General features: G+C 38.0%; 1 protein-coding gene across 1 annotated transcript in view; it reads left to right on the top strand.

The window, feature by feature from the left end:
• Positions 1–1,894: 1,894 nt before the first annotated feature.
• The window catches only part of ITCH (itchy E3 ubiquitin protein ligase), a 50,871-nt gene continuing 29,092 nt past the window's right edge, over positions 1,895–23,673 (top strand). Inside the window, exons 1-7 of the mRNA XM_063297216.1 lie at positions 1,895–1,985; positions 9,962–10,103; positions 11,996–12,120; positions 14,234–14,371; positions 19,167–19,209; positions 22,301–22,464; positions 23,086–23,311. Of these exons, the coding sequence (XP_063153286.1) occupies positions 1,916–1,985; positions 9,962–10,103; positions 11,996–12,120; positions 14,234–14,371; positions 19,167–19,209; positions 22,301–22,464; positions 23,086–23,311 (908 nt within the window). The 5' untranslated portion in view covers positions 1,895–1,915. The remainder of the gene's footprint in view (positions 1,986–9,961; positions 10,104–11,995; positions 12,121–14,233; positions 14,372–19,166; positions 19,210–22,300; positions 22,465–23,085; positions 23,312–23,673) is intronic.

Genomic DNA, 23,673 nt, shown 5'->3' with positions numbered 1-23,673 from the left:
TGAGCAGAATATTAGTTATTAATAATCAGTGTTTGTATAATTTGGAGTTGGGTGGCATGTAAATTTAATACATCATCATCATTATTATTATTATTATTTAAAATATTCAGAGAACCTTAAAGACATTATTTGTCTTTAATCCATATATCAACACCATAAGGATGGTCACTATTACCTCCATTTTGCAGCTGGAGTGCCTGTAATGTTTTTTTTTTCTCCTGTGAAAAGAAAGAACCAAAAGCCCCAGCCTGAGTCAGTTTTGTTTTCTTGGTGAAGGGTATATACTTGTTCTTGTTCCGTTTGTCTTGCCATAGATCTGTTACAAGCAAAAAGCAGACCTGTTCTCTGCAGAATTACTGAATTAAAGAAGGCTTTACGTACTCTTTCACCACCAAAAACGTTTGCCTTGGGGAAGTAGGAATTGAGAATTGGTTGCAGGGAGAATGGATACACAAGGGTTTGGGCTCCTTTCTATCCCCTACAATTGTGTTCACTTTGCATGAATTATTTATGGGTCCTTTTTGCCTAAAACAAAGCAAATGTTAATGGGTCACTTTGCCAGAGTAGTCAGTCTCCCTAGTAGAAAGCCATAGTAGTAAGAAGAATATCTCCTTTCTGTCTTTGTGCATTTCCAGAAAATTGAAGGGGTGGATGACATAAAGATGGGAAACAGCCCTAAAAAACCCCCCTCATTCACGAACATAAGGATTTGGAAGTGGAACTTTAGGGTTGCAGTGGGAGAGTCCTCTCTCAGCTCCTTTGGGTTCTGCTAACTTGTTTTCTGCTAGCCATGCAAGTGTAAAAGGCATAGAGCTTTTCACAAGAAAAAAAGAAGACAATTTTGAGTTTCCTCCACATAGCTGTAGGAACTATGAAGATTAATATTTTGCCTTGTAGAAAACAATGCAAAACAAAAACAACCAGTCAGTCAGTTTCACAGTTTAGGCAAATACTGCCTGGAGTAAGTTGCTGAAGTACATGTTATTAATATATCACATAGAAAGTTCTTTGTTATCAAAAATATTTCTCATAGGTAAAGAATTCCTGCGGGCAGCGAACCACAGCTGACATCCCCCAGGCAAATATTTGAATAATTAATTCTTTGGCTGTTGTGAAAGGGTTGCTCATTATTGATTTCTGTGGGATATCTTTCAAATCCTATGTTTATCCATTGTAAAAAGGTGATAATGCATTTGAAAATGGGAAGAAATGCCACCTACTTTAACTTTGAAGCAACCAAAAAATAATTTATACTGAGCTTCATAATAGTCTTTCATCTAAGCATGGGCCTCACAATCCTAACATCTTTTAAGAGATGTAGTACCTAGGTCAAGTATAAGACTATTGTAAAATACAGCATGTTGAATTAGGTGGAGTGGAAGCAGTGCAAATAGTCTAGTGATTGCTATTCTTGAACTTTCCTTCTTGGCTACATAGTAATTACTATTCTGCTTTATAATGTGCATAGCTTTACTTTGTCCCATGTTAATGCATATTTATTTCTCTTCCTCCTCTCCTTGCTACTAATTGTTTTGCTAATGAGGATCTGTTTGGGACAGGAGAAAAGGAGCCCATTTTTATTATTTACCCTATCAAATACTCAGAGCCTGTTGAAATCAAAATGGTTGTGTTAATAGTCTTAATTACTATCCATTACTATTACTACTTAATTATTTCTTTGGTTTGTCAACACATATTCTTTACTGACTGTCTGTGTCTGTGGTACTCCCTCGATCTAACCATTTTATATATACACCTGGCCTACAGTGTTGTCATGCTTTATTAAGGAGTGGAGCAATTTTATATATACACCTGGCCTACAGTGTTGTCATGCTTTATTAAGGAGTGGAGCAATTGTTCTTAAAATAGTATTTTTATTGAATTCCTTACTTAGGTTCATGTACCTTCCTGTGATATGGCTGGGAATGGATCAAGATCAGAGTGTATCAGTGGACCAACTATGAAATCACAGCTTCAGGTAACTGGTAAGTCTGCATATCAGTCCTGTGGTTTGATTCAAATACTTTTTCTCTGAGAGCATCACTGAATATGTTCTGTTTCTCTCTTTATTGTATTTGAAAATGGTATATGTTTTATTATATAAAACAACCCTAGCCAGCTAATAAAATTGATTATGTGCCATAAAGTCAGTGTCAACTCTTAGCAACCATATAGATATTTTCAATGAAATAAACAAATTTATTTATTTATCAAATTTGTCACTGCCCATCTCCTCCCACCAGAGGGACTCTGGGCGGTTACAACAAAATAATTACAAAGAAAATAAATATATAAAAATGCACTATAAAATTACACATCACTAATAAATATAAATAAAAGTAAAATCCAGATGACTGTGATCTCATTCAGTCTTTACGTGGAAGGGGTCCTTCAAGGCACTAGCCAACCCCAAGCATGACTATTCTCCTCCCCACCCCAGGCCAGGTGGCACAGCCAGGTCTTCAAGTTCCTCCAAAAGGCCAGGAGCAATAGGGCTAACCTCACTTCCAGGGGCAAGATGTTCCAGAGGGCGGGCACTACTGCAGAGAAGGCCCACCTCCTGGACCCTGTCAGATGGAATTCTGTTACCAACAGGGTCCACAGCATGCCCTCTCTGCATGACCAGGTGGGATGGGTTGATGTAATGGGGAGGAGGCAGCCCCTCAGGTAGCCTGGCCCCATGCCATGTAGGGCTTTAAAGCTGATAACCAACACCTTGAATTGGACCCAGAAGCAGACTGGTACCCAATGCAGCTTGTGCAGCAAAGGTGCTATATGCACCCTTCTAGGGGCGCCAAAAATAAACCACACAGCTACATTCTGGATCAACTGAAGATTCTGGATACTCTTCAAGGGTAGTCCCATGTAGAGCGCGTTGCAATAGTCAGTGTGGGAGATTAACAAGGGTATGAGTGACCATTCGAAGGGCCTCCCGATCCAGGAAAGGGCGTAACTGGCGGACAACACAAAGGCTCTTCTGGCCACGGCTGCCACCTGCTCTTCGAGCAGGAGCCGTGAGTCCAGGAGGACCCCCAAGTTCTGCACCGGGTCTGTCTGGGGCAGTGCAACCCCATCCAGAACCAAAAATGACAAAGTCCCGGATATGGAAGAGCCATCAATCCACAGCCACTTGGTCTTACCAGGGTTCAACTGAAGCCTGTTGTTCCCCATCCAGACCCCCACAGCTCCCAGGCACCGAGAGAGGGCAGTCACGGCATCACTTACCTTACCTGGGATGGAGATGTACAACTGAGTATCATCAGCATATTGATGATACCTCACCCCAACATGTAGATGTTGAATAGGAGATGAGAGAGAACCGAACCCTGCAGCACCCCACAATGGAGGTGTCGCGGTTCGGATCTCTCATCCCCTATCACCACCGATTGGGACTGGCCCTGGAGGATGGAGGTGAACCAGCGCAAAACCACGCCGCCCACCCCGAACTCCCTGAGCTGACCCAAAAGGATACCATGGTCGATGGTATCGATAAAAATGCAAGGTTAAAACTCTTAACACATCAGCAGTGCCATGACATTAATTGTACAAGTAATTGTAACAGATACTATACAGCCTTCCAAATTGGTAGAAACATCATGCCCATTCCCGTTAAGCAACTTTTCTTTTGGCTAGAATTGTTAGGAATTTGTACTGTACTAAGGGATTTTTGAAAGCAAAGCTTGGTTCTCTATCAAGAATCGTGGCTTATTTCCCTATAACTGCTGGGATAGGGGAATTTATGCATCAATTAGTTCATTTATGGATTCAGAATTGTTGACAAATTTTGTGTTAGCTGGTATTAAACAATTTTGAGTTTGTCATTCTGTTTGTTTCAGCTAACCTTTTTGCCTTTGAGTCCAATGCTCTGCCTAGCCTTAATATTAGTTTTGTGGACTTTTTTCTATGACTGTATGCCTCTGTTTATATTGTTAATCAGTAACATTTGCACTTGTATTCTGTAAACTGAAACTCAAGATGTTTTGAAAATAGAATTTAAAATGATAGTTATAAAACGTACTGCAGTTCTGCACTCTTTATCCAGGATTGCATCTCTTTGTACATCTTTATTTTTCAGTTTTCTGTTAAATAATTTTATTGTTTGTTGATGATAATATCATTTATGTTTTCCATTTGAATTCAGCATTGGGCCATCATCAGTTTTTGACCTGTATATTGCTAGGAAAGATTTTGAAGGTCACAAAAACAATAACTGACGATGCTAAATAGTTTTACTGGTTTGTTATTTCTCCCTATACTACTTTTCTTCATTAGCAATAAGAAAACCCACTTCATTTGGCATTTGAACAGTCTGTCAAGCATGTCATAAAAGTGGCTTATTTGGATTTGAATACATTTTTGTTGCTTTAATCTTCATATGCAGCTCATGGAATTCAAAATAAAAATCCATCATTTAGTTTTAACATGGTTTAAACAGAGATGTATAATATGAGTATTATTGTGAATATATATTCTCTTTTTAAAGTTGTCTGCTCTAACAGTGCTTTAGAAATGGAAATACACTGCCTGCCTTTTTGGGTACTCATCACACACACACACACACACACACACCCTCTAAATGAAACTTTTCCTTTATTCTATGATACCAAAGGCAAAAATTTAGATTATCAGTTGGAGATAATTTTATTTTACAAACTAGAAGACATGACTATTCTAAAGCCTTTGACTGTGTGGACCATAACAAATTGTGGCAAGTTCTTAGCGGTATGGGGATACCAAGTCATCTTGTCTGCCTCCTGAAGAATCTGTATAACGACCAAGTAGCAACAGTAAGAACAGACCACGGAACAACAGACTGGTTTAAGATTGGGAAAGGAGTACGGCAGGGCTGTATACTCTCACCCTACCTATTCAACTTGTATGCAGAACACATCATGCGACAAGCTGGCCTTGAGGAATCCAAGGCTGGAGTTAAAATCTCTGGAAGAAACATTAACAATCTCAGATATGCAGATGATACCACTTTGATGGCTGAAAGTGAAGAGGAACTGAGGAGCCTTATGATGAAGGTGAAAGAAGAAAGTGCAAAAGCTGGTTTGCAGCTAAACCTCAAAAAAACCAAGATTATGGCAACCAGCTTGATTGATAACTGGCAAATAGAGGGAGAAAATGTAGAAGCAGTGAAAGACTTTGTATTCCTAGGTGCAAAGATTACTGCAGATGCTGACTGCAGTCAGGAAATCAGAAGACGCTTAATCCTTGGAAGAAGAGCAATGACAAATCTCGATAAAATAGTTAAGAGCAGAGACATCACACTGACAACAAAGGCCCGCATAGTTAAAGCAATGGTGTTCCCTATAGTAACATATGGCTGCGAGAGCTGGACCATAAGGAAGGCTGAGCGAAGGAAGATCGATGCTTTTGAACTGTGGTGTTGGAGGAAAATTCTGAGAGTGCCTTGGACTGCAAGAAGATCAAACCAGTCCATCCTCCAGGAAATAAAGCCAGACTGCTCACTTGAGGGAATGATATTAAAGGCAAAACTGAAATACTTTGGCCACATCATGAGAAGACAGGACACCCTGGAGAAGATGCTGATGCTAGGGAGAGTGGAAGGCAAAAGGAAGAGGGGCCGACCAAGGGCAAGATGGATGGATGATATTCTAGAGGTGACGGACTCGTCCCTGGGGGAGCTGGGGGTGTTGACGACCGACAGGAAGCTCTGGCGTGGGCTGGTCCATGAAGTCACGAAGAGTCGGAAGCGACTAAACGAATAAACAACAACAGAAGACATGAAGTCATTGCATTTATTTAGCAGTTTTTCTTTTTCAAATCTATTCCATGGGAACTACTGTCATTTATATTAGCTGTTAGCCTTGGTATGACTTGATCAGGTAAGGATAGATTTTGGCCAGGAGATGAGCACCGCCCCCTAGAGTCGGACACGACTGGACTTAATGTCAAGGGAAACCTTTACCTTTACCTAACTCTGTGAAAGAAGATTTGAGATACCATGTGCTATCAGAAACAGGAATATAAACTGTTCCAGGGACAATGTGCGTACAGGTGATATAGCTTAATATGGATAAATATCAAATTAATTTCAGCTAACAGTTGGCTTATTTTTTTCCACTTAACAGCTGTCCAGGACAAGCAGCATACCATGTAGTTGAATAACACCTTTTATCTCTTAATCTTTTCTATAATTACCCAAACACATAGCTGCAATATTACTGTTAACTAATTTGATAGCATTCTATATCCTGGGGTTTACAATATATTATTTAAAATAAACAGGGAAGCAACTGGGAAAGGGGAATGATGGAGAGGCAGAAATAAATGGAAGGATTATGCACCAATGATAATCTTCAGGAGTCACTGGCATTTGGTAGTTGTTCAAAAACATGGAAAATAAGGGTTCCAGAAAGCAAGGGAAGTGTTCACATGACATTCTGGAAACCATGTCTAGGCATATCAGGGACAGCAAGAGAAAAAAAGTAGAGTTGTTTCAGGAAGCAGGAAACCTTCAATTAGATGAGCGTTTTGTGATTGCATTGGGTATAAATATGGTAAATAAGTAAGTAAATGTTAAATGAAGAGATGTATTATCATCTAAAACTGGAATAAAGGGGCAAAACCAGAGAGACGTTTGAATTAAGTGAAAGAAGCTCATACAAAGGCTTTTTAAAGGAATTTGGAGGGGCAGTGCAACACTCTGTTTGGAGTGCTCCCCTATCTTAGCATAGCAGATGGATTCCTGAGGTGATTAAACTATGTACTGTACTCAGACTAGAATTCCAAAATTTAAAAAAGGTAACAGTATCTAGGAGAAACATACTGGATTCAGAAGTCATCTTGCATTAAAGTCCTGCTTAGGAATATGACTTTGTTGGCCTGATCTATGTGAAGACCTACAGAGCTGCATTAGCTAATGGGTAGTCTAGGCCAGTCAACACTATGAGCCTGTCCATTGGGCAGCATTGAGCTGTGCTAGCCTGTGGGTGAACCAGCCTTCTGGAAAACCTTGTCAGCCTGAGTGAATGCAAGGCATCCTCTTGAGGTTAGAGTGATGGAGGCAGACAGCTATAACCTCCTTGCTTTTGTGCCCTTGTTCACTCATAGCCCCTCTAGGTGCCTACTCTGCACTAGGGCCCAGTGCAGTTCATACATTGTAACCCTCTTAAAGAGGCCTGCTGATAAAGAATATGAATTCATTTGGTAACGTGATGCTGGGTACATATGGGCAGAAAGTAAGAGGTCATTTTACTATGTCCCTACTAGCCTTTCAGAAGGCTCTGAAGACATAGCTTTGCCATCATGCTTGGGGATCTGACTGTGGCGTGGAGCCCACTAGATGGCTGTATAGGTAGTCTTCATTTAGTGACCGCCTCATTTAGTGACTGTTCACAGTGACAGTGGTGATGAAAAAGTAACTTTGTGACCAGTCCTCGCATTTATGACTTTCACAGGTCTGTAAAGCAAAGGAAAGCTAAAGTAAGAGTGTAAAATCATGATGTTTAATTTCATAACCATTTCATTTAACGACCAAGTTGCTGGTCCCAATTGTGGTCACTAAATGAGGACTACCTGTATTGATGCATGAATTGTACTCTCCCCCAAGTATGTTTCTTATGGTTTGTTTATTTATTTTATTTTCTATCCCACCTTTATTATTTTTATAAATAACTCAAGGTGGCAAACGTACCTAATACTTTGGTTTTTAATGTTATGCATATTTTTGCGGTTTTATTTTTATTTTGTTTACTGTTTATTTTGTTTTAATTGTTCGAGTTGCCCAGAGTCACAAATCTGAGATTAGGTGGCTATATAAATTTAAGCAAATAAATAAATAAATAAACGTATCATTTCTAAAAAGAAAGTTATGCTCCACTGAGTCTTAATCTCATGTCATCAGCCCATTTTCCTCCTGCTTGGCCTAAATCACTACTTAGCAGCAGTCTTCTAAATGAGGAAGGGATGACAAAAACTAATGTTCTCTTGCATTTTTGTAATTGAAGTGAGAGACTTGACACTTGTTTTTTCATCAAATTGAGCTCATATAGTGATGCTAATATCAAAATAAAATGGTTACAGGGAATGTTAGCTGTTAGTCTGATTCTGTCACTATCATTTTTGATATGTTATGTACAGTCATGTGAAAAAGTAAGTACACCCTTGGTTCTAATACTGGCATTGCCTCCTTTGGTAGAAACAACCTCAAGTAAGCATTTCTTATAACTATCGATCAGTCTCCTACATCAACTGGGAGGAATTTTTTCAGTGTGCAAAGATTGAGTGTTTTCTTGCATATACAACCTGTGTCAAATCACCCCACAGCATCTCAATGGGATTTAGATCCAGTCTGACTTGGTCATACCAGAACCAACCTGCCTGCCTGCCTGCCTGCCTGCCTGCCTGCCTGCCTGCCTGCCTGCCTGCCTGCCTCCTTCCTTCCTTCCTTCCTTCCTTCCTTCCTTCCTTCCTTCCTTCCTTCCTTCCTTCCTTCCTTCCTTCCTTCCTTCCTTTTCCCAGCCATTCCTTGGTGGATTTACTGGAATGTTTAGGATCATTACCCTGTACTGTAGTAAGGTCCACTTTCAGTTGACAGATGGTCTCACATTATCCTCAAGCACTCTCTGGTACAATGAAGAATTCATAGTGGATTCTCTGGTGAGCTCATAGTAGTGAGCTGCCCAGGCCCTGATGTAGCAAAACAGCCCCAAACGATAACATTTGCACCACCATGCTTTACAGTTGGTATCAAGTTCTTCTAGTGAAATGCTGCCTTTGGTTTCCGTCAAACATATCTTTTGTAGCCGTGGCCAAATAACTCTATCTTTGGCTCATGTGTCCAGATCACATTTGTTCAGCTACTTTCTAATGGTAGACTCATGCACTTTTTTGACATCAGTAGTGGTAAGAGCTACATGTAGGTCACATGATGAAATTATGGGGATTCTTTCAGCATCTTGCGTTCTGCTCTTTGGCTGAACTTGCTTGGACGGCCTGGCCTGGGCAGATTGGCAGTTGTGTGAAATCTCCACGTGCACCTGATCTGTATTTAAGATAGTGATAAATATAGCAATGTACTTACTTTTTCCACATGCAAAATTTGCATTTATGTTTATTTAAATTACACAATGGACTACAAAATGTACATGGTGCATGGTGTCCGTAGTATTATATCCCTTAATCAGCGTTGTTGAAATCAAGATCAAATATCTATATGTTGAAAAAGTCCAAAATGTCAGTGGGGTGTACTTACTTTTTCACATGATTGTATGGTTATTGATATAACTATGAAAAGGATAGATGTGGGTGGTACCTTACAACCAAAGGACACGTGTGCTTCTATACGTATAAAACAGGTTTTTGAATTTGTTTTACCCTTAAATTTAAGTTTCTAAACATCTAAAAATACGCATAGAACAATTTTTAAATGAAAATAGGTATCCTTCAGGAATTCCATAAGAGCTACATACAGAATCAAAATTGTTCTGTTCACGATATGATTTTGGCTACTAAGAATCTATAAATGTGAAAAACTATATATATGTGGTATGTGTTGTGTATTCATATTTATTCTCACATTTAGCTTATTCAAGTAACATGGAGGCTTCAGAAGCTGTAAAATAATCTCCATCCTCCATTCTAAATAAAGTATACTTTTTCAAATCTCTTTCAGATACTTAAATGGTTTAATATACTGCTGCTTTAGTAAATGCTTCATTCTTTGATTTAAATTAACTGAATAATATTTTTTATTTTATTTATTTTTCAAATTTTATCACCACCCATCTCTCCCGCAAAGAGGGACCCTGAGAGGTTTACAATAAAATTAACAGTTAAAACCGTAAATATATAAAAATACAAATACAAATTACAAATACAAATACAAAATATGAAACGTTAATGTGGTGTCTGAATAAAACAACTTTTTCCTTGATACTTTGCACTGTCCACAGGTCATTTTTTGACATGTTGCACTCTCTTATTTTTCAAGTTATTTCTGCAAAGTTGAAAGAAAACAAAAACAAGTGGTTTGGACCCAGCCCATATGTAGAAGTTTCAGTTAATGGACAGTCAAAGAAGACAGAAAAATGCAATAATACCAACAGTCCAAAATGGAAACAGCATCTTACAGTGTAAGTTTGGACATATCATTTCATTCTAATAAAAATAGAAATGCAATCAGCTAATATTATGGGATGAATACTGATAATAGGAAAATCTAGTGCTTACAAGGGAGGAATATGAATGTTCATGGACTTACAGAATTCTGCTTTGTTTCTTAAATTGGCTGGCTCCATTTTTAACACATTTTAGCCAGTTTGCATAACCAATCAAAATATCTTAAAAGTTGCTATTTTCATTAGTCTGAGAGGAAGAATATAAGTCTGTACTTTTTGCTTAGAATCTTTATTAGTCCCCAAATAAATGGAGAAAAAGTCTCCATTTGGGCAGCCTTCTAAACCCAATAAATGCCTGGAGTTCTCAGGCTATGTGATAACATGACTCCCTAAAATAATAAATGAATTTGTTCAAACCCCCTACCCCAAAGAATAAAACAAATGATTTAATTGGGATTACAGTGGGAAAGAAGTAAATATATCAGTATTAATTATTAAATGTTAATGTATTTGTCAAATAAAACAATGACAACCCTTACAACTTCATAAAAGAATACCATTTCATTGGAAATTAAATTAGATATTTTTAATGGGAAGCTTGCTGACTTTTCTATAATTCCTGAAATCCAGGTTTAACTTTCAAGACAGCTACTTTCAATTCTCATTTCACATTTACTTTTGATTAGTATTTATTCTTTATAACCACAACTGTAGAAAAACCTGACTAACTGTTGTAAATGGAATCAGTATATTCATAGCTTTCTTTCTTAATTCTTGGTACTCATTTTGCACACTAATCCAAAATTCAGGGAGAGACACTGCCAGAGAGTTTATTTTCAAGGAAGTGTCAGAAGAAACATCAGTGAATTGCGTCTCAGTAGCAGCAAGTGTATCAGTTATCCGTTTAGCATCCATTAAAATAATGGATAAAAATACTGAATTTCAATAAAACAAACACTTCCAGAGATACTTCTAAGACTCTGGATATTCTACTGCATGTCATGCCAGAAAAAACACCAAAATATTTCCAAGAAAAGCCAGATCCAGGAATCTACAATACTGTAATAGTTTGTTGTATGATTTGTAGGTATCAGAACATATATTATGGTTTACACAAATTTAATCTTTGTCAGTTGGATTAAAGGCCCAAATTGCCAAAGTACAAAGTTTAAGCAAAGCAAATTGCAAAACTTTAGCAGCATTATTGACATAACAATGGACTTTAACAGGACTACAACATTATTGACTACTAAGAAAAAGAAGCAGGTGGAAAACCAAATGGTAGGCTTAGTAATACTCAAAAATCTGAGCTTAACCACCATGGATAAGATAAAATGTTTTTAAAACTTTTTTGCCCCTCTTCCTGGGTTGCTTGTGATCCTCCTGGAGATTGCGACACACAGTTTGAGGACCCTTGATGTAAACTAAAGGATAGCTAAATGTTTTGTTCTAGCTGTAGCTGCTTATACTTTGCCAGACATAAAACCAGTGAGTCCGCTGAAATGGTTTCTGGAGTGGGGTAAACAGTTGTAGGAAGAAAAAGCTCAAAATTACTCATTATGTACTTTTGAAATAACTAAAAAAGACTCAAATTCGTGTGTTATGTAATATCCCACACTGAATGCTCCTATGGTTGTTTGGTATTTTAAGAAGCAGCTTGATCAGCAGCTGGGAATGACAGTATAAATCTGACTAAGATGTGCGTTAGTAAACCTAAGCATTAAAAAAAAGTTAACACAGTAAAGTGACAATTACTGAGATTAGAAATCATATTTCACCTAAAAATTCCAGCCTTCAGAATTTTAAAGTATTAGCAACTTTTTTCAAATAAATCTGCTGTCTGTGGTATTTTGATACATAAAATACATAATTTAAATGTCTGTATGATATTACTTCTGCTTCTTTAGAATTGTCTCCCCTGTTAGCAAACTACATTTTCGTGTGTGGAGTCACCAGACATTGAAGTCAGATATCTTACTTGGAAGTGCCACTCTAGATATTCAGGAGACACTAAAAGCAAATAATATGAAATGTAAGTAAGTTTCTGAAAGTGATATGCTTTTACATATATGGAGTCCTCTTTTAAAAAAATATTGAATCAGCAGCATAACTGTGTCTGATACAGGCATGCAGATAATTTCCAAGTTAAAACAGATGGATTCAAAATAATCTGTTTTGAGTTGAAAACAGTTGTTTCAAGTTCAGGATGGATTATCTGTACATTCTGGAAGTGTTTTTGAACTTGAACCAATTATGTTTTGAGCTCTAAACTAGATTTAAAGCAGGGCCATTTCAAGCTCAAAACATTTCCAAAGTGGTCATAACTGCTTGTTTTGAACTCTGGAATTGATTGTTCTATCTGTGTTGCATTTCATAACAAAAGCTTGATAAAAGTGGTAAGCTCTTTCCCCCTTACTACTCCTCAAAACCTTTTTGATTATAACTTTTCTTTGGGAGAATTAACATTGCTTCTAATGTAAAAGAGCTTCTATGTAGACATAGGACAATAATACATATGACATTAAATACATCATGTGTTTTTAAGTGAATCTTTTTTAAAATATAGAGCCCAATAGGATCTGGGCAGAAGAGTTGATTTTATCCTTTACTAGTATTTGATATTATGATGTTTAACATTATGTATGGATTCAAAAACAGAACAAAATACAAGAGGTAATATCTAGATTATGTGGAAAATTGGGAAATATTCTGGGCTTTCTGCAAACTAGTGCCTCTAGATATTTTGGATTATTTGAATGGCATTCCTCAGCCTCAATAACTTGACTGTTCAGGGATGTTGTGAGTTACAGATATATTTGTTGTTGTTTATTCGTTTAGTCGCTTCCGACTCTTCGTGACTTCATGGACCAGCCCACGCCAGAGCTTCCTGTCGGTCGTCAACACCCCCAGCTCCCCCAGGGACGAGTCCGTCACCTCTAGAATATCATCCATCCACCTTGCCCTTGGTCGGCCCCTCTTCCTTTTGCCCTCCACTCTCCCTAGCATCAGCACCTTCTCCAGGGTGTCCTGTCTTCTCATTATGTGGCCAAAGTATTTCAGTTTTGCCTTTAATATCATTCCCTCAAGTGAGCAGTCTGGCTTTATTTCCTGGAGGATGGACTGGTTTGATCTTCTTGCAGTCCAAGGCACTCTCAGAATTTTCCTCCAACACCACAGTTCAAAAGCATCGATCTTCCTTCGCTCAGCCTTCCTTATGGTCCAGCTCTCGCAGCCATATGTTACTACGGGGAACACCATTGCTTTAACTATGCGGGCCTTTGTTGTCAGTGTGATGTCTCTGCTCTTAACTATTTTATCGAGATTTGTCATTGCTCTTCTCCCAAGGATTAAGCGTCTTCTGATTTCCTGACTGCAGTCAGCATCTGCAGTAATCTTCGCACCTAGAAATACAAAGTCTTTCACTGCTTCTACATTTTCTCCCTCTATTTGCCAGTTATCAATCAAGCTGGTTGCCATAATCTTGGTTTTTTTGAGGTTTAGCTGCAAGCCAGCTTTTGCACTTCCTTCTTTCACCTTCATCATAAGGCTCCTCAGTTTCTCTTCCTAAACAGATATATTTAGGGTATACTAAAATGGAAAGACTTCTGTAGAACTAATGTTACTATAAAAGATTAATCTAGTGACAGTTCCAAATTTTAATACATAATTCTGTTTGGTGCATTATCAAGGACACAGTTTTCCTAAAGAAGAAGAACTAGTACAATCTGCAGCATCACCTGAACAGAGAATATTTATCTCCTTTGTTTTTCTGTTCAAGTTAGGAAACAAAGTTAAATTCTCTTTGTCTTGATATAAGAATTGAATGTGTGCATGTGTCCTGACTTTACCCACTAAATGTTTGATGATTGACCTTCAATCAAGCCACTGAATATAATATTCAGTATAAACTGAGAATGTCAGAGTTGTGTATTTTTAAAAGAAAATCATTATTTGATACTTAGTTTTTCAAATCAGTGTTATTAAAGAGCATTGAAATACAGTTAATAATATAGCAAGCTACCCTTTAAAATGTATACTACTGTATAGAGGTGGGTTTTTTTAATATGTTGTTAACAATTCTAATCCATTTGCTTAGTTTAAAGCAATTAAAACACTTTAACAGACTATTTCTCTGTTTTCAATAGTTGAGGAAGTGATTGTGAACATGGATCTTATTGGTGACAAAGAACCACCTGATGGAATTGGAGAGTTGTCTATCTGTCTAGATGGTATGCAGGTGGATCCTGAGCTTCTGACTAATGGTGATGCCTCAAGTGTAAGAAGTGAGTAATATTTTCCTATAGAGTATCTATACTCTGTGACTACATTATAGAAGTGCTGAGCTCCTCTGTCACTGAGACATATTGAAACTAACCCTAGTTCTGTAAGGAAAATGTTTTAAAACTGAGCTCTTGTATTTCGCCTAATTTGTGTTCCTTAGCCAAAAGCAGGCATATACATAGCCAATGGCAACAAACCTACTATGTATTTCTTTTGAGTGAATAACTACAGTATGTTTTTTAAAATTAGAGGTTATAATCTTCCGTATTAGATAAGGTGCAGCATTTCAGTGTGTGGACTATACTGATTTTTAAGTGGCATGCTAAAGGCCTCATGCTAAGAATGGGTGGAGTTAGGCCAATCCAGTGCTGTGGACAAAACAAATAATTTAAAATTAAATAATTAATATCATTATTCCCTATATATTCAATAATTATCATATTCTTTCATATCAAAAGATTACAACTCAACAATAATTTTTGGTGGGGCTCAACCGTAAGGCTTTGAGGTGCTACATGAAATCTTAGGCCCTCAGATTAAATTATGTCATCCTATATTAATATCCATGAAAAACTGCAAGGGTTAACATTCCATGTTCTAGAACATTAGGTCACTTTGAATAACGTAGCCTAAGAATAATGATCCATTCCCTCCAGTATTTAATTACTAGTATAGACACAACAGTGGAAATGCCTTCAAACGACCATTTCAGTTTCTTCTTCTCGGTTTCAATATGAACAGAGCCCCCAATCTTTGTTCAGCCTGCTGTGAAGTATTTCCTGTGAGAAAAGTCTGTTGAAACCATGAATACTCTGCTCTTATGCTCTCGACCTCTTGCCAGAAGAATACTATTTTAAATGCTCCTATATCTTTTATTGCAACTGACATGGTGATTTAAAATCTTAGCCACTGGGAAATCTTAGGCCTGCTAAGAGCTACTTGGGATACTAGGTGTGTCGGGGGGAGGGGGGATCTAACAGTGAAGCTGGAGACCTGCTGGCAGATTGTGCGAGCAGCAGAGATCTGCTATTCAAGGGACATGCCTTGTTGGCCTCGGCGATGTTAATGCCAAAACTGTTTTAATCACCCTGCAGCCTGGAGGAGCAGGCTTGGGAATTGCAATTGGTATCAGGGCTGAGCAGCTTTCTAAGGGAGAAGTGGGGACTTGAGCATGGGCTGGCCTAGAATGAGAGTATGGGCTGGGGCAGGAGGGGGCTTATGTTATGCTCCTTATAGGAGCATACCTGATATTTAACCCTTGCAGTTTTTCATAGGTATTAATATAGCATGACATAATTTAAATGTGTGTGTTGATGAATGAAGGAGAGAGAGGCAGATTGTTTGCTTCAAGTCCTGTGGTGGCTGGGGATGTTTATGTTTGAAGGGGGATTGGTATACCCATGAGGCTGGGAAGATTGGGCAGATCTTGTGATGATGGGTCAAGAGAGATATATTGGAGGACACTAGGTTTTCCATTCAAGGGAAAGAGGGATTGATCTTCCCTTCTGCCCTGGATACCCATTCCTAACACCTGGTGGCTGATTTGCTAGTGACCTTGGCCTCAAGTTATTAGTAAATGCTAGGTCCATCTATAAAAATACCTTGTTGATCCATAAGATAGTGGGGCATAAGCAGGTAGGCCTGGCATATATGTATTACTGAAACCTGGCTGGGTAACGGCGCTGATGCTTCCCTATTCAAGATCTGCCCTCCCAGCTTGCAGAGCCTACCATAACCTTAGAGTCAGGGCCAGGAAAGTGCTGTTCATCTATCAAGACACTTACTAGAAATCAGAACAATTCTTCAGATTCAGAAGCTGAAGAACCTGACAACAGAGTCTCAGTGCTCCATACGAATTAACAGACAAGGATACACCAGTAGAAGAGGCTTTGAGGAGAGCCAGGTGCAGGCTGGGTCAGCAGGGCCTGAGCCTGAGTTAGGAAAGGTCCTGAATCCTGCACCAATCACAAATTACGAGGAGCAGTGGAAGTCAAGCTTTCTCCTTGACAGAAGGAAGCATGACTCAGCAAATTAGTTGAGCTGATAATTAGGGCTATAAAGAAAGGGATATGGCAAATAGTGTTCCACCTCACTTCATGAAACTCGGTCCGTGCACTGTTTGGATTACCTAGCTGAACTGTGGAATGGAAACTGACTACTCTTAGAACTTTCTGGGAACTGTGATTTTTTTTTCCTGATTGTTTTGGTTTGAGAAAGTAAACTCTTATGTCTATGTTCTTCTGCATGCTTTAAGCAGGATTTATAATCTGCAATTTGTTTTATAATCTGCAACGCCTTGTCTATGACCAGTGGCTTTATTCTAGTGGGAGCCTCCTCCAATCAGAATCAGTCCATCCTTGGAGAAACTGATACTGTTTCCTAGTTCCATGATGGGGGGTGGCGGGGGGTGCTGAGGCCAGGAGGGTAGAGTGTTTTTGTTATGGTCCCAGTCCTTTGGAATAGTCTTCCCTCAAAAATCTCAGACTTGCCTCTTCCTTTAACAGCATTCCAGGAAATAGTAAAGCAAAAGCTGTTCCAGAGGGCATTTGACAGTTGTTTGCCATCAGTTATTTATTATTGCTGTTATTTTGGTTTCTTTTTCCAGATTGGATCATGATGTCAAGATTATAAAAGTTAGGTTTTATCATTTTAAATTACCTAATTTTTACCATGTATGTTTTCATTGTATAATTGCTGTCAATACTGCAGATGTTTTAATGGTTGACTTTTGTAAGTCCCTGACAGATTTGGAGGCATACAAATGTAAAAAATAAGATCCACTGTTGGTGTAGGAGTCACCAGAACCAGCCAGTTTCTGGACAAACAACCACTTTGGCTTCATAGGATTCCATTTCAGATCCTTACAGCCTCCAGACACCAGGTTAGAATGCCCAAGGCTTAACTGGGGAGGAAGTTCATATTGATGAAGCCAGTCAAAATTGATAGATGATGTCTCCCAACAGGTTCATAAAAAATATTACATAGGATGGGGGAGGGTGCTGAGCCTAGTCACACCCCAAACTGGAGTGGCCATGGACTTGATCACTCTTCCCTCATTAATATTAGTTGGAGCTGCTCACTTAGGAAGGAGCAGGACCACCACCATCCTTGGTGTAGAAGTAATACTGAGATAGCCTTGAAAAAGTATGCGGCAGCTGTTAGGAAAACATGACCTTAGCCCAGAAAGATAAGAGGGAGTGAGGAAGAAACTAACGATTGTCCTGCTTTCACTCTTTGGTATAAGAGGGAGCAGGGGGAGAGAAAAACTCTGTCAGGCTTTCATGATTCTGTTGTTGTACCTTATAAGCAATAAAGTAGAGTTCCAGTAGTTCATTCAGTATCTGTTTCCTGATGTGGCCAACCTCAAATGGCTGACATCTAGACTCCAGTCTTAAGCATAGATCTTTGTATTCAACCATCTGTAGGGCAGGGAGCCATGGTGTCACAAAGGATCAGCAACATCCCCCCCCCCCCCGACCTTTGATTTGTGGCCACTGAAGCATGAAAAGAATGGGCCAGATACTTCCTATATATGTTAATACAAGCTTCCATGGTTGCTTTTTTTAATAGCAGATTAGTGACAGTAATTCAATTTGTCAGTTAATACTTCTAGATATTTTTCTCAAACTGCTGCATACTACATATACCCATCATATTTTGTCATTGGTAAAGCTCTGCACGTTCTGCACTGAGTTAATAAGAATCAGTCTTCATTGTTGTCAGCTCTTAGTGGATTTTATCTCATCCAAGTTTTCTTGCCTAAACCAGTTTATTTTCCTTTGAAATTTTATTTTTCTTCCTTATGCCTCTGGTAATGTTTCTAATTAAAAAAACCTGGTCTCCCAGATTCCATGTCCATTTTTACTTTCTCTGTGAGACTGTTTTTCCTCTTGTTGCCTGCTAAAAGTGTTGAGCTGTATCACCTATATTTTTCAATTTGCATGGACTGCAGTCACATGAACTAGGAATTAAAAGATCTTAGTCCATGACATCAGGAAGGCAACCAGTTGGAATAAACTGTATTAGACCTTATGTAGCAGTTTGCCATTCATTGAGTTCTTCTTTCTCAGAAGTTCTTCTTTGGTTCTATCTTAGAAACATCACATTATCATTTCTCAGTATCAATCCATTAATATTTATCTCGCATGTGTTTATTTTTATGTACAGAGCCCAAAATAGCTAAAAAAATCTAGGCAAAGAAGAGTTGTCTTCTGACCCAGAGAGAGAATATAAACAGATGACCTCCCTGGGGAGTTGATTTCAAAAATGTTGCTTCGGTAGAAAAGACACTAACCTGGGTCACCATTGTTCCATTTTTTCCACTTGAGAAATAACTTTCTATAGTCTGTTATCATCTTCCATAGCATTTATTCTTCCTGCAAATGTCAGCTGTTTAATTTCAGGTACCATCAATGTATATTTTAACCAGAGACAGGTAATGGTGCCCACAAACTTCCTGTTTTTACTGATTTTGAATTATAAATAAAATTGCAGAATCCTCTTTCCCTCTTCTCAGCTCCCTGAAAAGCTTAGCTGGATTGTTGGGGACTCTCTAGAACAACATTGACGGGATAATGGGGGCTGAAGTGGAAGGAGGTATTGCTGAAATTTGCCACTCTGCTGTGTTCTCAGCTAGGAACTGTCTCCTGGATCCTGGTTCTGGGCTGTTCTACTTTGGTGGGACAACTATGGTTCTAATTCATCATATATTTAAGTGCATAAAATTGCCCTATTATGTAATGTTTATATCTTTTTAGTATGATAACATTTATACGTTTTTATTGCCTTGTGCTTAAGGTCCTCTGCAGAATGATGGCTCCAAAGCAAGAAATGAAACAAGGTAAGCATGAGTTCTAGGTGATTGTTGGCCTAGCTAAAATTGACTCAGCTTTAAAAATACATACATTTAAAATAGAACATTTCTATTTAAATTTGCACTTAACGTAAGTACAGTAATGTGGAAAGACTAAGCAGAAGGAAGATAAGCATAAATTGATTCAATAACATGCTTTACTATCTGGTGAATTGTATCTGTGTTCTAATGTCATAAAATCCTTTCTGATCTTCCAGCACTCTGCTGTCAGAATTATTTGTGTCACCCTGGCTATATCAAGCCCTGCCATAAAAACCTACACTGACTTCCTGCCTGTTCTAGGATCCTAGGCAAACTGCTCATCCAAACTTTCAAGCTTCTCCATGGTATTGCCCCACCCAAGTGTTTTTGATCCCAGCACATTATTTCTTATAACATTCACTCTAGTATCTCAGGCATCTGAGGTTTTCCAGACACTATTTTGTATCTTTTCCCCTTGATATCTCTTATGCCAAGAATTACTTTGCAGAAGAACACCATGTAATAACCTTCCCTTTTTGAAATGTCACCTTTTTCATGAAGTTTTTAGAATATACCTGCATGTTTTGCTGTTTTGCTCTCCTTCCCCTTTTTCCCTGTTTCTGTTTCAGCTGGGAAGCTGAAAGAATATCCCAGAAAATGGCAGTAGCAAAACACTTCTATAATACTGTTGTGGATGCAGACAACAGGAGCTAAATTTGAATGTATTCTTTATATTTTAGATCAGAAGGGCTATCAACTCTCTTTTTTGATTCCCAGCGTCCCACAAGATAGCATTTCTGAGATTTAGCAGCAAAGTCCCATTTTTGATCGTGTGATTTCCCCCCCCCCCAATAAAATAACTCCCAAACTAGATGTTCTATGCCTCTAAGGCCATCCATTTTGAATACAAACTTCTTCCATTCACCAACCAAAAGGCTGGAATTTTCAACTTGGGCCCTTCAATGTGTTTGTTTCCATGTTCCCTGAAACTCTTTGATGCCATCAAATATTTAAAAGAAGGAAAGTGGCCCAAAGTGGAAAAGGTTATCTACTCCTATTTTAAAATATTGATCCCTTGATATAGATACTTATTTGTAAGGAGTTAGAAATGGTAGTACCTAAACACTAGCATAAAATAATTGATTTTGTTTTCTTTGTGCTCAATAAAGTTCTTTTTCAAGCAAACATACATAAAATTAAAATGAACACACACAGGAAAAAGGAAAAAATCATGACATAATAAATAAAAATATAAAAAACCAAAAAATCTGTAATTGCAAATATATTCCAAGTTCACCTGATTTTGTAAGTCTTTGAAAGGGGAAACTAAGCATTCAATGTTCACCAAGCCTGTCCAATGATTTTTTTTTCCAAATGGAGAGATAATGTGACATTTTCTAATTGACAGAATATGTATTTTTCTTAAAAACTGCTAGATCACACATCTCCAAAATCTAATCCTTTATATCTGGAACCATCTTCACTGAACATTAAGAAGGAGGGATTAGAGGAGTGAACAGACAGAAGGAAAGAGACAATTCGTAGGCTAAAACTGAATCATCACAGGACTCATCATACAGATTAGAGTTCCTACTTCCCTTGAATCCCATTAAAGCCATCATATTGTCCCTGCATTGTACTATATTATCTTGCTTCATTTCTTTCCCATTTTCAGTTGTGATTATTTCATTCCTGTTTTGCAGAAGTTTGCACTTGTGAATCACAATATATTTGTCTGAGTATTGATAGGAATTATACAAGAAGAGAAGGAAGCATATTGGAAAAAGCTGTTCAGAACAACATTATAATACAGTAGCTTCTTGCCACTTTTGCTTTCTGTGGAGCACCAGTGACTGCAGTGCCACATTTTTCCTTTTATTTATATTCCTCATGGACAGTTGGAGTGCACTGGAAAGCAAAATGATGGAGCACTTATCATCTTCTCTGTGGGGATCACAGGCATTCTGAGAAGGGAACAATGGAGGCCAGCACTTAACTCTGCAATAACTTTGATGATCCATGTCTCTGGGCCTTTTTATTTCTATAATTTATATACTATTTCATTTCCAGAATTAATTCATTCATACTGTAAGCTATTCTAACTCTGAATGGCTTACAGTATTAATATGAGAAGATTAAAAACAAAATCAATTAATACAGTTATAATCAGTCAATCTGATGTACCATCATTCATGATCTTTCACACTTCCAAATGCCTTTCTGAGCAGCCATGTTTTTATGACTTTCTGAAAATGTAGTGAGGAGGAGGTGGTCATTATACCCAGGGATAAGCTGTTCCAGGCGAGGGGGAACATCATGATATATTTATGAGGTCAGAAAACCACAGCATCTGCTGGGAAGTGTGTTCGGTGGTAGCACAGTATATATATTCTTAACAGCTCAGTGTTTTGTATGCAAGAGGATAATTTTTTTCAAAAACTTCTAAGTGAATTAGTATGTTTCTCCAGATGGTATAATGCAGTTATTTAAGTAATATGCAAGTAGCACAAAAAAAGTTTGAATAAGCATACCATTATAATATTATTGAGCTGGAAGAGATCATTTATATTATTCAGTACAACCCTTAGTGCAGCAATCAAAATTAACAACATCTTCAGAAGGTGGCTGTACACCTTGTGCTTGATCTACTTCTGTAGGAAATTAATGCTACTATTGACCCAATCATAACAGTAAAAGAGTTTTTTTTCCCCTAACATTCAACCAGAATCTACCTTCCTGTAACTTAAATGTGTTATTTCATGGCCTTCATCCATGTGACATCATTTTTGGTACTTGAAGAGAGTTATTCTGTCTTCCCTGTCTCAGCTTCTTGTCAAAGCTAAACATTCTGTTCTTTCCGTTTGTTTTCATATTATTTAATTTCCAGTCCCCTGATCATCTGTTGCCCTTCTGCAAACCTATTTCAATTTATCTGAATCCTTCTTAATGTGTGATACCCAGAACAGAACTTACTGTAAATTATAGCGCAGAATATTTGATTTGGAAATTTAACTTACTCTTTTTACTTGGTGTGTTTGTGTGTGTGTGTTGCTGAAGTCAGTTTCCAGGATAATTTGTATTTTGCCTTTCTGTTAAGGAGTAACGGTCTTGAAAGTTGTGAGACTGCTGGATCCAGTGAAAACAAGGAGGCTAATATCAGTGACTCTCCATTAATTGCAAATGGTGGTTTCAAGCCTTCTAGACCTCCCAGACCCTCTCGACCACCTCCACCCACCCCACGTAGGCCTTCGGCTCCAGCTGGTATGCGACTATCAATGTGAAAGAAGTTTTCAAAATCTCTTGACTTCAGAGTTTATTTTACTTATGAATATAACCTGCCCACTGCACTATTTTATTGGAAGTGTAACTTTCTGACCTTCAGAAAAACATTCTCAAACTATGGAAAGAGAAGTTTATAATGCATGTATGATTATAGTTTTGGAAATTCCTCCATATTTAAATAATAGATTTTTCATACTGAAATCACTTTATATATTGCCCAATGAAGCTGCAATCTGGGAATGTTCTCTTTAAAGACTTCCAGATTTTTGTGGTCAAGAGAATGAAAATTTTAATCCTGAATTGTTTGTCCCAATTTTCTGAAACTCACGGTATAGTTTCCTTGAAATGGAAGTGGTTAAATTTAACTGGGAGCTACCTTTGAGAAACAAATTCAACAATAGAGCACTAATTTTTAATGTAGTATTAGAAATGAATTTTGATATTTAAGTATTTTATAAAGAGCTTTTTTACTGACCATTCTTAAACAAAAGTCTAATAATGCTATTATTATCATATGCCATGTAGAAAGGCTATAGGCTTTCTCTAATGTATTAGAATAAAAATAAAAATTGCCTTCTTTCCAATTTGTATTCTCTGCAGCATGTGTCAATGGCCCTCCTTCCACAGAATCAGAAGGGGCTAATAAAGAAGCTGTGCCAACCCCAAGCACGTCAGCAACAGAACCGAGCTCTGATGGAGTAATTGCAGGGACAGCTGTTCCTGCAGCAGCACCCTTAGCTACACCACCAATATGCAGACAGGTTCAGCCAGCGACTCCCATTTCACAGCCACATCATACAGTTAGCCAAGGTCCTCTTCCACCTGGGCAAGTGTTCAATACTCTGTATTACATAGTATTTTTGTAGCTCAGCATCTCTTCCTCTGAAAGACAGCACTTTCATTCATCTCCTCTTTCATGTCTGAAATCACTTAAAATATGGTTGCTTTACTCAGGAATAAAATTAACTCTGCCATCTATAAACCAGTTTATAAAAGTTCTTTATGAAATTAGATATGATGACCCAAATGTCAAAATGCCTATAGCAATGAACTTGTTGAATGCAGCACCAAAGCAAGATAGCTGGTTGAATTGTGGAGTCCTTGGTGCTCACTGAGCTTGGTTGTTTGATTGCAGATATTTCATTACCCGACTAGGTAAATCATCAGCATGCAAACAACCAAGCTCAG

This window comes from Candoia aspera, chromosome 3 (assembly GCF_035149785.1).
Source record: "Candoia aspera isolate rCanAsp1 chromosome 3, rCanAsp1.hap2, whole genome shotgun sequence".
Classification (NCBI taxonomy): Eukaryota; Metazoa; Chordata; class Lepidosauria; order Squamata; family Boidae; genus Candoia; species Candoia aspera.
Note: the sequence above shows the minus strand (reverse complement) of the source record. Positions and strands in the feature narration are given on the sequence as shown.